The 16,305-nt window shown below is 39.7% G+C and overlaps 2 protein-coding genes across 8 annotated transcripts in view; one reads left to right on the top strand and one right to left on the bottom strand.

The window, feature by feature from the left end:
• LOC111849850 (uncharacterized) overlaps positions 1–6,056 on the bottom strand; it is a 27,593-nt gene extending 21,537 nt beyond the window's left edge. For 3 of the 4 annotated variants that reach the window (XR_011992372.1, XR_011992373.1, XM_023823108.2), the window contains exons 1-4: positions 3,007–3,073; positions 2,721–2,791; positions 2,358–2,430; positions 818–860 (exon numbers count right to left, since the gene is read on the bottom strand). Coding sequence is in view for 2 of the 4 variants with exons in the window: in XM_023823108.2 (XP_023678876.1) it covers positions 818–860; positions 2,358–2,430; positions 2,721–2,782 (178 nt within the window). In the remaining 2 variants the exon portion in view is untranslated. Of the gene's footprint in view, positions 1–817; positions 861–2,357; positions 2,431–2,720; positions 2,792–3,006; positions 3,074–5,854 lie in introns of those variants that run through there. The other variant, XM_072714405.1, reaches the window with a different exon arrangement.
• On the top strand, positions 4,836–16,305 carry mfsd14ba (major facilitator superfamily domain containing 14Ba). Of its 4 annotated transcripts, none has more exons than XM_023823113.2 (12): positions 4,836–5,245; positions 8,010–8,099; positions 8,293–8,355; positions 8,725–8,852; positions 9,379–9,493; positions 9,650–9,868; positions 10,313–10,426; positions 11,192–11,263; positions 11,415–11,527; positions 12,670–12,767; positions 13,113–13,270; positions 13,749–16,305. In XM_023823113.2, the coding sequence occupies exons 1-12, from the start codon at positions 5,207–5,209 to the stop codon at positions 13,968–13,970; spliced, it is 1,431 nt and encodes a 476-aa protein (XP_023678881.1). In that variant the 5' UTR covers positions 4,836–5,206; the 3' UTR covers positions 13,971–16,305. The 4 variants fall into 4 exon arrangements, with proteins under 4 accessions (XP_023678881.1, XP_072570507.1, XP_023678879.1 ...); XM_072714406.1 differs by having other exon boundaries at positions 4,838–5,245; positions 13,752–16,305; XM_023823111.2 differs by lacking the exon at positions 4,836–5,245 and adding an exon at positions 6,762–6,872.

Here is a 16,305-nt window from a genome sequence, read left to right as displayed (position 1 = left end):
TGATTAAACTGAGAAATATAGCAGAGAACTTATATGTTAGTAGGGGTTAGATTGTTTTTTGTGCAATAATATTCACAACTAACACAACTACTGTTTATCTCTAAAAAGGTCGTTTAAAAGTTCAATGGCTGTAGTCCTAGTCCATTGTTCCTCTGTTCATATCTTCCACAGTCACCACTCCAAGCTGTTCTCTCACTACTTTACATATGCCCTTCTTCCAATTCTCTCTTCAAGTAAAAGGGAGCCTACAATTTCAACCTATTTCTGGGGAAGGATCTGGCAAACAGTCTTCATCACTCACCAAGAGGCACATGTTGCAGTTACCTTCTTTAGATGCAGAGAAACTGGCCTGTTGCACTTAATGACAAAGGACATATGGTGGGCTTGCACTCAGAATAATTATCATGCTTCCTCAGTTTTGGAGATTAGCGGAAAGGTAGGCAACATGATAATTTCAGTAATTTATCACTCACTTCCACTATATTTCACAAAAATTAAGTGTGATTAAATATATTTAGCTAATTAATTACTAAATATCTGTTTCGTGGTACTGTTGAGGCTCATATCAGGGGAAATAAGGACGGGTACGTGCAAAGCACTTTCTAGAATTTGTATTCTTCATTTGGATATTTACAGAATTTTAAATGCAAAAACTCACTGACGCCTTGTTACTTTATCATTTTTTTAATATCCTGATATGCCTGTCCAAGACTAAATCTTAAAGAACGGTTTCCAAATAAAACCAGTACTTACCATGCATTTTTGCAACTAAAACGATTAGGAACAGTACTCGGTGAAACAATAAATGCTAACTTACCTGTAAGTACATAGAAATCATTCAGATATATTGGCTGTTCATGCTAAAAAAAAAAAAAAAAGCAGAATTTTGACCTTTAGGTTTTGGCAAAATAACTAACTGTACAGTCAATAGTGTTCATGTAAGGGATAATGTACAGGCAGGTATCCCGCTTATTACACGGCTACTTGCCACATAAGGAAAATGACATGAATGACATGGACATGAATATGAATTTGAAACATTTTATTGGCATATTTGTTTTAAAATAACATTTTTATTTTTCCGCGAAACGATATAGTACCACGTGACTATGCGTTATTACTTTGGAGCGGTTATTATTTGAAAATAACGAACCTGCAAATGTCTCAACTGACCAATCAGAATCAAGCATTCCAGAGAGCCGTGTAATAATTAAAAATAAAGCACATCTTAATATAGCAGGGGTACTGAGAATGCAACATTTTGTCTTGTTGGTCATCTTTGCCTCCCCTCAGTCAGTCTCACTCCAGTCACATTCTTACCCCATAACTTAAGCTTAGCCCTAAGCCAAGCTGTAATATAACATTACAGTGCTATTTTGTCTCCTCTAAAAGCAGTTGTTGCAGACGTTTGTGCTGCTGCTACACATTTTGTCAGATGTAGTTGCCAGGTCACGATTCCCCGGTGACTAAGAATGTATTTCTCACTACAGTCTTGCCAAGGGCATCAAAAGTCATTCTTATATGTGAAATTGATGTTTATGTTTCGTTTACTTTGCAAACAGATGGTTCTTCTGTGTTCTGCTATGCAATCTCGGTGCGCAACAAACAACATTGTATGATACTTAGAGTAACTGGTGCCTGAAGCCTACGGGATGGATAAACATTGAATTCCTAAGATGACGATGTCAGATGACTTAATAATTGTGGGTCCTGGAAGAGGGAATGAGCTGCCTCTAAATATTATTGGAGAAAGTCTCCATGTTGGAGAGAATTTGTGTAAACATTAACTAATTTACAAAATACAATTAAAAAAAATATACATTAGAAGGCCTTTTAAAATATTCTTATTAGTTTTAGCAGATTTAGTGTATGAATTCAAATAATTGTTTTTAAGAAATGGTTGGAAAAAACATTTTAAAACTCATAATTTTTAAATAAAGAAATATTCCAAAACAAAAATTGCTTGGATTCTAAACGAGAACTCAACACTGCAGGAATAAAACAAAGCTGTTGTACATTCCATGTGTTTATTCTCATTCCAATAATTGAAAATTATTAGTCTGTTCATTTAAATGTAACTTTCTCATTTATGTTTATGGTTGAACCTGTTTTTACGGGTTAAACTGAATACATTATTTACATTAAGACAAATTCAAATATTTTGTGTGATTGATTACTTCAAATATGAAGTTGATTCTACATTTCCAACATTTTATTTTTTTTCAGTGTGCCCTCTTTCCAAGTATTGCCAAATAAACAAATACATATACATACTACAAGTATATATGCTATAGAGAAACATGATGTTGTAAGAAGAATCATAGTCAAATATAGAATAATTCTGATGAATTGCTTACCAGAAAGTTCACAGTGGACACACCACCAAACAAAAAAGCTATGTTTCCTGTTACAGCAACAGCATGACCATATCTATGTAAAAAAAAAACATTATCTCAGTCTTACATTGTTTGATAAAAGATAAATATATTACAAAAGGTGATCCTCGAAAAAAAAATGACTTCCCTATCAAACATTTTACTTATGAACCTGAGCAAGCAATTACAAAACCCATAAGGTACTCACCATACTACCATAAAAATGCATATTTTTGGTAAAATGTTTTATAAACTGACTGGAAACTGTGGCTGACATATGAACTTCTACAACTACTTAGAGAAAAACAATATCCTTCTGAGAGTGAAACCCACTGGGTAATTTACCTGGGGCTTGGTGGGTCGCCCTGGACTTCTTTATTAATCCACTGGCCACTTGCCAAAGCCATTTTGGATCCCTGGAAAATAGAAACTAAATTAATACCCACACATCAGTTGTTTAATCCTCCTTTTCTGTGTGCTTTGACACTACAGTTAGAGTACATATTATCGATATTTTGCTACACAAATATTGCTTTCAGTTCTGAAAGTCTTATTATACAGTCTCAAGCAACATAAGCAGTTTTAATTCTAAACCATAAAAACAAGATGAATGCTATTTTTTTCCTGTTACCTGTAACTTCACAAATGTTCTCTCTTGTTATCCTGAGACAAACTGAGCTGAAGCTACTCATGTTGCCTAGCAACTATAAACAAGAACCCTTCTGGCAACCAATGAAATGATCACGCAAGGTCCTATATATAATTAAAGTAAGCTTGTCAAGGATATATGCTCAGTTAGCATGAACGAATCTCATAATACTCATGATAATAATAATATTCATAATAATCCCTTAGCATGATATCATGTAATTCTTCTTAGTATTTTACAAACAATAAAAACTAATTGCTAAATACATCCATCAATTTTATCCTAATCAGGATTATGGGGGCCTGGACCCTGCATCAGGGCAGCACAGGATACAAGGCTAAGGTACACTGGGCACAATGCCAGCCGGCTGCAGGGCAACGTCACTCTCACACACTATGGGCAATTTAGAGACGCCAGTTTTATCTAACTGCATGTCTTTGGAAATAAACACAGCACGTGGTGAAAAATATGTGCAAATGCAAATTCCACATGAGAAGAACAGGGGTGGATCTTAAACGCTCACCCTTACATGGGTAAAGCAACAGCGCTAACCACTGTACGACGACTACACACCGGTCATTCGTTTTTGCTAAAGTGAGCGAGAATGGGAATATACAAACAAGTTCATAAATTCCTGCAATGTTGGGTGTTCTTAAAGCTTGCAGTGTTAGTTAAAATGTCTTCTATTCCAAGAATTGCCATGACATTAAGTTCAAAATTAGCACTAAATTTCAAGGGACCATAGTCAAATAATTATCTACACAAATGAATCATTGTGCTGCATAAACCTCTATGATCAAACAGTATGTGATTCAGCATGCAGTAAAGGACACGGTGCTCACAGAGTGTAAGTGCAATTCTTCACTTGCAAGATCGGCAAAACACAAAAATAAAATTAGGACTGCCATGTCGTTGTAGGTGTGTATCTTTGGGCTGTTATAATGGCTTTCTTTTATGGCCTGTTACCTTCATCTTATCATATTTAATAAATGTCAACTCAGTCTACTCATATTACGGACCATCCATGACTTTTTGGGTTACACTAGTGAAGTGAAACTAGGCAGCAGCGTTAATTTCAGATCATTCTACGAGTTTCATGTTCCATTTGTTACTTATTGAGCTATTGACATACCATTAAAAAGATTACTTAATATATACAATGTACATGCACACATGCCAATGGGTGGGTGTGTGTGGTTCTGTAGGCCAGGTAAATGGCTTGCCCTGCTCTTTGACCTTAAGCTTCTTTCTCATTTGTATGTCTCAAAGGAGAGCAAGCTGGGTAATGTACCAGTATTCATACTTGTCCAAATGTAAACTTAAGTATCATTTCATGTAGTATACTATACATACATTTTTTGAGCCAAGAGAGGAGTGTCCCGCATATTGATAGCGGCTCTCAGACGCCCGCGCTCCTTCTCCATAGATACTAGATAAGCTGTAGGGTCTTTGCTCGCTCTCACTCTATCTAAAAAACAAATGTCCGGGATATCATATATAATTTGCGGGCGTCAGGGAGCCGCTACCAATATGCGGGAACTCTCAAAACTTCTGGGAGAAGTGGAATGTTTGAGAAAGTTTCTTTCGCATTTTAATACTCTGCTAGCTAACATAATTTTAATAAAATATTCTTATTCGTTATGTCGTACTTCACTATAATGCCATGTAAATGGATAACGAGGCCCCCATTTAACACACTGAACCGCCTTCTGCCAAAACTGACTTTCTATGCCTGATGGCGCTCACAAACGTAACCCCCTGTTAAACAGCTCGATAGACACAGATGACGTCCTTTCCGGTTCGGCGTCTACAGCGGATCCCCACGAAGTGGCACCTAAGACTTCTCCGGAACTGGTCTGGAATCGGCTGGCGCGAGTTGGTGCCGCTTTAATCGATTTTGAAAATCTCTTTTAGCGATCTCCGATCAGTCTATAAGAGGCCGCCCACAGCAGGAATTCGGCTTTCTATTATAACAGCTGTGCCACAAGAACAATTGAGCGGCGTCTGCGTTGCTCATCCGTTCTAATTGTATTCTAAGCAAAGTATCGGCTTGGTGAAACCCGAAGGCAACCTGGAAGAAGCAGGTGTACCCAAGATATCCACGCAGCATGGATTTTGTATAACTACAGCAAGATGTGAGGAATTGACCCAGGAAACAACCGAGAAGGCGACCAACCGCATTATGTTGGTCAAAAGGATTATAATGAAAGATGGGGCCACTGTAAGTGACCATTGCGTTTTTTTGCCTTTCAGTATTATTGCAACCAAGGACAGCAAACAGAATTTGTAATTGCGAGTATATGGGGTTTGGGTAACTATAGAAGTTTCTAAAAATCAACGCAACCTCGGGTAGTTAGCGTTCTGGCTAACTAGCCTGCTAGCTAACTCACCGTGGCCGCTTCGGTACTTCAGCTCTAGGCGGCCCTGATATCTAGTGGATAAAAAGCGTTTGTCTCCTGTAAAGTAGACCTCTGATTTTAGCCTTGTTATTGCTGTAGCCGTTAAAATTGAAATTAGTAAGAAAATGCTCAGCGGGCTGATCGGTGCAGCACCCACATTTTAGTCCAAGTTAAAAAAGAGCAGAAGTGAGCTGTTTACTCCGGGGCCGGAATAAATAGGTGTGGACTCGTGTATAAATGTTAGTTGTGTAATTGCAAGGCGGTTATACTCAAAATACTGGTACGTATCGGGTGTGTTATTATAGCTCGAAGCGAAGCGCCAATTTCCCAAATAACCGTTCATTTCAGAGTTCGTCAATGTACCGATAAACATCATCCCTTTGACCCTCAGTGTTTTTCACTAAAGCAGAGTGACTACGCGGCTTATTTACTTCTGCTGTTGTATCGGGTGGATGCGGTGGCTAACGTGAAAAGTGCAGCCCTGGATCGCTTTTCCTTTCATCTGTCCCGTTCGTGGTGAGGCCAGTCTTCGTAGCCGGCTGCCCTGCCGCTAATTGCAGTGTTACATCTCTTATTACTGTGCGGAGGGTAATAAAGGCTGCTTTGATATTCTTATGAGCGCGGGGCCGACGGGCGACCATACTCTGTGTTCCCTGGTAGTGTGAACGGGAGCGCTACCCTTTGCTTCAGTTGAAACAGCATATATTTTTAAACTGTGTAATAAAATGGGTGTTATTTAAAAACTAGAAAAAGGAACTAGAAGTGTCTTGTCCGTCTTGTTCTGTTTGCCATGCTACTACCTGTGTTTTTTTGTCAACCTTGGTGCTTTGATAGCTGCAAATGTATTTTACTGGTTAATCTCTCCTGGCTGGCAGAGCTGTAACTTTCCGAACCACACCGGCTTCTAGGCCTGTCCAGGGCACCGGAAATGTAGCAGAAATATGCAGGTGTGGGGCATGCTTGAGTCTCTCGGTACGTTATTCAGACGCACCAAAAATGCAAACATTTAGGTGTGGTGAATGTATGATACATGCGTTCTGCAGTCGGTTCGGTCATCCATCTATCCATCTTTCAGATCCTTAATCTGTACTTGGTCGCAGAGGTTATTCATCACGTCATTATCAAAAAGTGGTACTTTTGAAAGGTTAAAAAATAACCTCAAAGTATGCTATGAAAGCACTAGGGATCGGTATCTGACAGTGTCTGACAGGTTTCTAGCATGTAGAAGACAGCATCTTGCGCTGTTTAGACTGAGTGATGCACTAGCGTGTTGGCACTGATCCTGCAGTGGTCAATGGGAGGAGATGTGACAGAGGCAGCTTTAGCTTGAATGAATAGCAGATCAGTAGGATTGTTGGTGGTGCTGCCAGAAAGTCCGACGATGTGGGTATAAACATAAAAAAGATGAAATTCTGGGCCCATCTTGCAGTTTGTTTTTGCTTGGGAAAGGTATGTTTTTATCAGAGTCTCGGCCTTGTTAAAATCTGCATGTTGGTGGATTTTGTTTAAGCCAGTAACTGATTTACATGAGATAAGGTGACGTCGTCAGGAAGAATGTTACCATTGAATTGAGGTTCAGTAAAGACCTGCACACCCTGTCGCCTGGCATTTTCTCCCAGGAACTATGAACTGTTATTCAGTTATGTCAAATATTTGTAGGCAATTGTGTTTATTGATAAGTGCTTGCACATCTAGTGCAGCTTTTATTTGTGCTAAAATTCTGAAAAGTCAATTGTTGAGATGAGACGAATCATTGAATCTCAATCAACTGGTCATTTGAAAACAAAAATACACAGTATTACAAACTTAGCTGGAACTTTGAAGATTTCACGGAACATTTCAACAGCGTATTTTACTTGGCGTTTGCAGAAGATCTTGTGTTGGACTGGGGGGTGGGTTCACTTTTTCCGTAATTTGTATACTTTATTTTCTTGATTTTAATGCATTTTAAAACACATGAAATGCATGTGTTATACATTTAAATAATGACTGCTGATGGTACTTTTGCTTAATGCTGTCACCTGAGCATTGCTGGTGTCTGGGATTCTTTGTGGGTGTTTTGCCTTCCACTGGCTCTACAACTTTCTCGTATAGGTTCTTGCTAGAGCAAAACTTGGATTTGTTTAGTATTTAGTTTTTGTGTGTGAAATTATTCTCAGAAATGTATATACTTTATATATAATTTTATATACATTAGCAGTAGTTGGTTTTAGCCAGTTTTTAAATTGGATCACTCTATTCCAGGGTTTCCCAACCTAGTCCACAGGGACCCCCAGACAATCCAAAGTTTTTGCTCTATCCCAGCTCCCACCATTCAAGAACATGGAATACCTGGTACAGGTGTGTTGGTAGCTGGCTAAGAGCAAAAATGTGAACTGTCTGAGGGTTGCTGAAGACTGGGTTAGGAAGCAGTGTTCTAATTAAATGCATTCACCATAAAAATACCTACTTTCTGTAAAAATGCAACTGGCCTTGTTCATTGTCAAGTTGTGTTTGTTGTCTTTATAGTTTTAGACTTGCACATCCTTTGGAGTAAAGTAATTTATGAATGCAGTGTTTATTTTTATTTCTTCTCCTCATCAACAGGGTGTGGGCAGTGCTAGTGTTACCCATGCTGTGGTGGTCATTTTCCTGGAATTCTTTGCCTGGGGCCTGCTCACCACACCTATGCTGACCGTAAGTTGTATAATATAATGGTAACAGTCATTTTATGGTTCTACAGCCTTACTTTAATATTGGGTTCTTGCTAAAATATTCAGAACTTGTACACGTGGAAGTCTCAAGCATGAGAGTATATAGAGGTTTGAAGAAATGTTTTAATGCTCCAAAAGCTTGTATGCTTTTTATTTATACATATATCTTATTTAAGGTTCTACATGAAACCTTCCCAGAACATACGTTTCTCATGAATGGTCTCATTCAAGGTGTAAAGGTAAGAGATGATCAAACTGGAAATATGTGCCTAATTTGTTTTGAACTCATACTAATTGTTAGCATTTTAGTGTATGCACTCCCATTTGCTATAGTAATGCATTTTCCAATGACAAAAGTTATGAGAGAAATATTCCTGCAAAAAGCAAATGACCGAAAGCCGGAAACTGGTGATGAGAGCTGCATTTCTCCAATTTCTTTGGTACCTATACTTAGAAAGATTTAAATGAATACTTCATGAGTTTAGTCTCAACCGTGTATGTGCTGTCCTGCATTGTGGCGCCTGTTTCGGTTACCTAAAGTGTGAAGGCTGGATGTGGGCCAGCATTGCTTTGTTGCTCTTTAATCCTCCCCTGTTTTTCCATGTCAGGGCCTGTTGTCCTTCATGAGTGCTCCACTCATTGGCGCCTTGTCTGACGTGTGGGGCCGGAAGCCTTTCCTGCTGGTCACCGTGTTTTTCACCTGTGCCCCGATTCCACTCATAAGAATAAGTCCCTGGTAAGAGGGCAGCTCCCTGCTCTTTGTGTCCAGTTGCATGTTCCTCCACAGACTTCACTTTTAACCAGCATGTTGAAACCACTTTATACCCCGGTGGCCTGTACTACGAAGTGGGGTTACTGGCTTATCGGGGTAACTTGTCGGATTTAAGGTACCACAGTTTAAATGGACTTCATATTCGTTCACTTACATTTTGCCCAGACTACCTTAAATCCGACAAGTTACCCCGATAAGCCAGTAACCCCGCTTCGTAGTACAGGCCACAGGTCTTTTGAAGTTCTGAGTTTTGAAATTCCTTCTTCTTTGGCTTAAATACCATTAACCCTAATTGGCTGAAAGTTATTCATGTGTATCTTTATATGTGTCCATTAGCATGATGAATATTCTTTATTGCCTAATGTTTAAATTTTTATCTGCATGTACACAAGACGGGCTTAGATTTTAAAACGTTTGATTCTCATTATTTTGTTGGTGTACTTAATTGATAAGTCATTTAACAATTTCTTCAATTTTCATTTGTTCTCAGGTGGTATTTTGCCATGATTTCTGTGTCTGGGGTCTTCTCTGTCACTTTCTCTGTAATATTTGCATATGTAGCAGATGTCACTGAAGAACATGAAAGAAATACAGCATATGGATTGGTGAGCACCTCCATCTTTAAGCACCAGAGTGATTTTGTGGGTTTTTTGTTACTTTTATGTGAAAGATCTATATAAAATATTTACATACTTCAGTTCAATGTTTGTAGAATTTCTTGGCTTCTGCTGAGGCTGCTGAATTTCCTTTTTCTGTACCAGGTATCTGCAACGTTTGCTGCTAGCTTGGTCACCAGTCCAGCAATCGGTGCCTACCTCTCTGATAATTATGGAGACAATCTAGTGGTGCTGGTGGCCACAGTCATTGCGCTTGTGGACATCTGCTTCATCTTACTGGCTGTGCCAGAATCTCTGCAGGAGAAGATGAGACTTACATCCTGGGGAGCACCAATCTCATGGCAGCAAGCTGACCCTTTTGTTGTGAGGCATTGTCAGTAATTTATACGCAGACGGTGTTGTGCTTCCCTCACTCTAAAGAGAACTATGGAGAGTAGAGGAATTCATTACATTCTGAAGTGGTATTTCATTTTTATAAAAACGTGGTTCTGGACGAGATTTGATGCATGTAGTCAGTTTACAGCATGACAGATTTGGAATAGTGCATTTTGATTTGTTGTTTTCTATATTCCTTCACTCCTGAAAGTGAGTTACTTTTTAGTAGACTGCTTAAACTGAATGAAAAAACTTTTGAAATAGAACTTCATTTTATTAAGCTTTAAATTATGCTTGTAACACACATTTATTCACCCACATTCAGGAACCTGTTATTCCCCCCCCCCCACCCCCTCGCTCTATTAAAAAGTCATTTAACTACAACTACAGAGACATTTATCTTTTTACTGACCTTGTTTTTTTTTTCTGCAGTCCCTAAAGAAAGTGGGGAAGGATTCCACAGTTCTGCGCATGTGTATCACAGTATTCCTGTCCTATTTACCGGAGGCTGGACAGTATTCCTGCTTTTTCTTGTACCTTCGACAGGTAAAGCCCCCCCCCCCCCCCCAGTATCTGTTGTACGATTGAGCTCATGTCTTAACCATGCAGTTGAAATTATCCTTTACGATTAACGCTCCATCAGTATGACGGTATTTCGAATATCTAAATACTTTTACAGCGAAGTTTGCTTATTACTTGCTAGGCAGTTGTGTATATGAAACCTGTGTGGCACATAAAATGCAAACATGCACGAGTGTTTCTTATAAATCTGAGTTTTTATTGGTAAAGTCAGTGTTTTTACTGTGTGTTTTTATTGAATATGCAAATAAGTCAAGCCTGCTGGTAATATGTAAGGTTCATTATCCAGGAGGGTGTGTGCTTGAGGAGAATTGAAGTCCTTCAGAATTTATCTGCAAATAAACCAATTTATTACGCAATTATGCTTCAAAGTGCAATGTATTTCAGTGCATTTTCTTCTAAATTAATTGTAACAACATTGCTATAGCCGAACAATGCTGATTATTTTTTTTTTTCTTTCCATGGCTTCATCTAGTGACTGCTCTTGGTCTTAATTCTTACTTTGTGGCGTTATTGTACCATTAATTCTTGAAAGAACCAGGTAATCTGCTTAGTGCTGTCTCAGGCTTTCTGTAGAGACTACAGACACCGTTAATCCGGCGATGCAGGCCGCTTGGGCAGCGCTTCCACACGCCTCATCCAATTATGTCATTCTTACTGTTGGGTGCACTTTTGACAGAGTGGGTGTGCAGCTAAGCAGATGCTTTAATGTGTTTCCTTATTCTGTTTCAGGTCGTTAACTTCTCATCCACAACTATTGCAGCCTTTATAGCAGTAGTGGGCATTCTTTCCATCTTGGCTCAGGTATTGTACTCCGTGATGATGTCCTTACACTATGTGTGTGACCACAGTTTTCTTCACTGACTTGGTAATATGGTAACCACTTTGTGAATCTGGTGAGTGTTGGCAAGATGTAGAAGTAAGCCCTTTTATCCCCCCCCCCCCACCCCGGCAGACGGCGTTCCTGAGCATTTTAATGAAATCGATCGGAAATAAAAACACAGTGATGCTCGGCCTTGGGTTTCAGATGCTCCAGCTAACTTGGTATGGTTTTGGATCAGAACCGTGGTAAGTCATCTTTCCTCCGTTGTCTCTTTCCCCGTCTCTGTGTAATTCTAAAAGTCTACCCAATGTGAGTCTCTCTCCTGCCCTTCACGGCGTCTGCTGAAATTATGTACGACTCATCAGTAGTTTTTCAAGAATCATACAAGGGCAAAAATGCATTTTGTTTTTTCAGGTAGGATAAACATTGGTACTTAATCATTAAAAGCATTTTCTGCTGTGATGCAACAGCTATGTGTCATTCTTGCTTTTGGAGAGCGATAAAAATAACAGGCTCGATATAAAGTTGAGTGATGAAATATTGAATAGTTCTACTTCAGCTTTTTTTCCTTTTTATCCCATGAATAGAAACTAGGCAAGCTTTTTGGTTATTCAGGACACTACACTTGAAAAATGATCTTGAAATGTAATGCTGATCTTTATTGCATCAGCCTAGCAGGTTTCAGGTGAGATCGCTGTCGTACCTTTTCTGTGCTTTTATTCAGATGTGCTTTTATTAGGCTGTGAGTGTATCCACGGGTGTTGCTTATATTTAAGGTCTATTGCATATAAATATTTACTCATGATGGTGAGTAATCCTAGAGGTCAGAATGGCTGAAAAGGCCTTTAACAGCGTCATGTCTCTGCTTTATTCGTTTTTTGAACACTGTCTGGTTGGAGCATTTGTAAAGAATTTAGTAAGTGTCCCTTAATGAAGTCACCGTGGCAGTCACGCAGATGCCATTTAGTACCTGCGGAGTTTGCATTTTTAGAGTTTACATGCCGAAAGGACTGACATAACACAAAATTGTTGAAGAAACTGGTGACTGCAAAAGCAAAACCAGATGGCATCTTGCATTTTTATTCCGCATTAAGTGATTTAGGTGAGCAGGAGTGCGCTGGCGTCCTGTTCTCACCCGCCGCCTTTGTTGTGTCGCGGCCTTATCTTTCTCTAGTGCATGTTTTCCTGCAGCACATTAGTCAAGCGTCTGACAGCGGCAGAGCCGAACTCCCAGCACGCTGTGCGCTCTGGCCCAAACCCAGCTTCCCTGTCCCAGGTGGCTCCGCTTGTTTTTTTTGTCCTATCAGGGCTGTTGGAAGGGCTCTGAGCCCCTGTGCTGTTCAAGGCCTTGGCAAACATGTGCCGCTGCACTGGTTGTGTCTTTCAGGATGATGTGGGCGGCAGGAGCTGTGGCAGCCATGTCCAGCATCACCTTCCCAGCTGTGAGCGCGCTGGTGTCCCATTGTGCGGATCCCGATGAGCAGGGTAAGGGGGGGGGGCACTGTATCCTGGCAACATACTACGGAGGGCCTGAAATGTCTGCTTGTGCCATTCCTGAATATTCTTCCTCTTTGTTAACGGATGTTCTGCTAAGTGTGCAAGATGCTGAATTCTTCTGAATCCCTACAGATGGAAAATAAACTCAGTCCTTGCATCTTAACGACATCAGTTGGTCTGTGTTTGCTTATCACAGCTTGCAGTGCCTCTCAGTAGATGCATCTTTCTCTAGCTGGACAAATACAGATGCTGTCTCCATATTACTACCAAGCGGTTAAGGTGAGAAGAATGAGCCACCCTAGCTAAAGGGTGTTTCTTGTTCTGCTTCCCCAGGAGTGGTGCAGGGCATGATCACAGGCATCCGAGGGCTGTGCAATGGACTGGGGCCGGCTCTCTTTGGTTTCATCTTCTTTATGTTCAACGTCAGGCTGAACGAGATGGCATCCATCCAGAATGACATGGCCTCCTCCTTAGAAGATCCCACTGAGCAGGTGAGCGCTCGGCTGTGGTGCGTGCGCTGCGGTTCATCAGAGTCTGGGTTCTTTGCCTTTGGTCTGTTTTTTTTTTAGAAGCCGTTTTTATTTGTAGTTTAAATGACTGGACGGCCAGACGCGGATCGCTCTAAATGCTCCCTGTTAGCTTTTTCCTGTTTGAGCTGGAGCAGCAAAGCCCCTGAAAGGTGTGCTCACTTTGCCCCAACTAACTCCCACACAGTTGGCTAATTAGGCAGCTTGCCCTCAAATCACACTGAGGTTGTAGCACCCAGCCTGGGCTTTTAAGCGGCTTGTTCATTTGTGATTGCTCTGTACATTCTGCCATGCATAGCAGATGGTGAAATGATGGGTTGCGAAACCCCAAAGTCTTTTAAGGTTCTGCAGTGTTTTTATTTCGGTATCCTCTGGGTTAAGCTGGTTTGACTAATTAAAAACGTTAGTAATTTATTCTTTTCTCCCCTCACCTTTGTCCCAGCAGAGAGCGCTAATTCCCGGGCCTCCCTTCGTCTTCGGAGCGTTCTCCGTGCTCCTGGCCTTCCTGGTGGCTCTGTTTATCCCGGAGCAGCACGCCCCGCCAGTGAACGCCTGCAATGCCCGCAAAAACAGCGGCAGCGACAGCAGCATGGGGCAGACCCACAACCCGCTTCCAGGCAGCGACGATGACATCGAACCTCTGCTGCAGGACAGCAGTGTGTGACGGAGCCCCCCACCCCCACATGGGGAAACGCAGAAGCTCTGACCTTCCAAGACCAGTATAGCTGCACATCAGTTCACATTCCTGGCTAGGAACGTTTTTTTAAATTATTTTGCAGTTTCAATGAATGATTTTTTTTCAACTAATTATTTTTTTTTAAGTATTACTGTTTAAATAGGTCGAAGAGAGGCTGGGGAAATACAGGTTGTGGGGAAAGATGTCCTCTGACACTATGAATGAAACTATTGCATTATACTAATTCTGTGAAACCCTATTTAATCAGAAATGGTTGCTTGTTTTTAATGACTTTCTGGAGGGAGGCTGTTACAATATACAGGTTCAGTATGATAATGCAAAGAAATTGTATGTTACAGATCAGTCTCATTTCATAGGTCTATTAATAAGCCTTACAACATTTATGCAGTGACCTTTTATTTTTATGGACTTGAACACTCTCATCTTTACGCCTAATAAGTGCAAAGGCAATGGTCTTGATGGTACTGCTCACATAGTTCTTGAGTTTGTTACTGTAGGATATCATGGGGGATCTTTTCCTGCTTAAGTGTTTTTCCGCCTCATGTTAGTGGGGTGAAAGGCAGTAATATTCTCCAGCTGGTGGTATAGATGTTTACTACATTCTATGCATTGGTCTTATTCTGTACTTTGTGAGACATGGGCCCGCACAGCAATCGCGACATGAAATTTTTGTATAATTGTAACTTGTAATATATGATATAAATTATGATCGACTTCTATTTATATACACATATACCGTAAATAATGAACATATAAAACAAGTATACAAAACTCTTGGTCAATATTAGCTTATAGTGAATATGCTTTTTATGGATTTTATTTAGCCTTTTTTAATTGTGGACATTTTATAATCTGAATGAAATCAATCTAAAGGCAGTGTTTGACATGGAAGCACATTTAAATGGAGAAATAAACTTTTTCATCAAATGGCATTATATTCTACTGCTGCGTAACTCATCCCCCCTTATCACCAGCCACCATGACTTTGATTTCTGGCTCACTGGTTCTCTACCTTTTCTACTTTGTTGCTTTTGATCTTTTCAAAGAAATGCATATCAGTTCCCTATGCACCTACAGAGAGTAAGCATCTCTCTGTCTGTTTTGGAAGTGGAGAGTTTACAGTCTGTCCCTTTTTAAAGGCTGTTATGAAATATTTAGAATAATTGATTAGTCAACAAAGCATTTATGTATTGTGTAAGCAGTAGCTTGGTTTTCTGTCAATTTCTGCCTTCCCCAAAACTTATCATTATTGTAAAATGTCTGGTCTGCTTTGTTTACCAAAAGTCACTCCTGGGAGTATGATTTGTGTAGTACTTTGGCCATGTGTGATTTCTCCCTGGAGGCTTGAATTGATGGTTACACTCCAATCCACTGCAATGTACTGATCGGATCTGTTAATAGCAGCGAATCTCCCTGAATTCCCCAGATGTGTCCCAAATAGTCATGATATGCCACTGTTACAGAACTGTGTCCATAAATGGTGTTCTGGTAGAACAAGCTTACCTGTGTAATGAATTGCCTCATGGCAATGTAAAGAGAGCTGTGTTTTACGTACCTTAGTAATGCCTATTCGATTGGGATGTAAGCAGATCGTTTTGCTGTTTCTCCAGACCCATGATTACCATTTTATTTCACCATGTTCAGTCGCTGAAAATGAGCGTAATACACAAACTTGCTATAGACTTGCTGTTTAGAATGTTTTTAAAAGAGAGATTATGCATTCACCAAAAAATGATGTCAAATGATATTCAGCTGGATTCAGGTCACAGTGGCTATTTTTGTATAATACTTGTAACTACAGTGGAATATGTGGGTATTTTCTTTTTCTGTACATCTCCTAAGAAGTATTTAAAAGCATAATTTATTATACATTTCCAGAAAGATATATTTTTGGAACAGTTACATTTATTAGCCCACAACAATTCTTCAAATCTTTTGACACTTTATATAATACTCTTGCATATATGAAGATTACTTCTCAGCAGTCTTCAGATAAGCAAGTAATATGTCTTTTGTTCAAAGGAACCCTAACCCTCTAGTGTTGCATTTGATAATGTGTTCTGCATTTGCAGAGTACATGATTGATGGATTTACTTTTTTGCATTCTGCATCTCTTTGAATTATATTCAAATGTGCCTAATGTGTGAACATATTATTTTTAAGAGTAAAATATTTATTGGTGTGTACATGGGGCAGATGTTACTGCAAATGATGTGTACATGAGCTACATATTTGTAATTGCTATGTTTTTGTCTAATAGTACTACAAATTAGTCGCAATAATAAAGTATGTTTTAAAATAA

Source organism: Paramormyrops kingsleyae, chromosome 7 (assembly GCF_048594095.1).
Source record: "Paramormyrops kingsleyae isolate MSU_618 chromosome 7, PKINGS_0.4, whole genome shotgun sequence".
In the NCBI taxonomy this organism is placed as follows: domain Eukaryota; kingdom Metazoa; phylum Chordata; class Actinopteri; order Osteoglossiformes; family Mormyridae; genus Paramormyrops; species Paramormyrops kingsleyae.
The sequence above is the reverse complement of the archived record's forward strand: the minus strand, read 5'-3'. Positions and strand labels throughout refer to the sequence as shown.

Bases quoted from the DNA above. Each gene is read 5' to 3' on its own strand.
- mfsd14ba (XM_023823111.2), top strand. From the start codon at position 6,828: ATGAAATTCTGGGCCCATCTTGCAGTTTGTTTTTGCTTGGGAAAG. The intron at 6,873-8,009 runs GTATGTTTTTAT...CCTCATCAACAG, and splicing joins TTTGTTTTTGCTTGGGAAAG to GGTGTGGGCAGTGCTAGTGT. The intron at 9,869-10,312 runs GTGAGGCATTGT...TTTTTTCTGCAG, and splicing joins AGCAAGCTGACCCTTTTGTT to TCCCTAAAGAAAGTGGGGAA.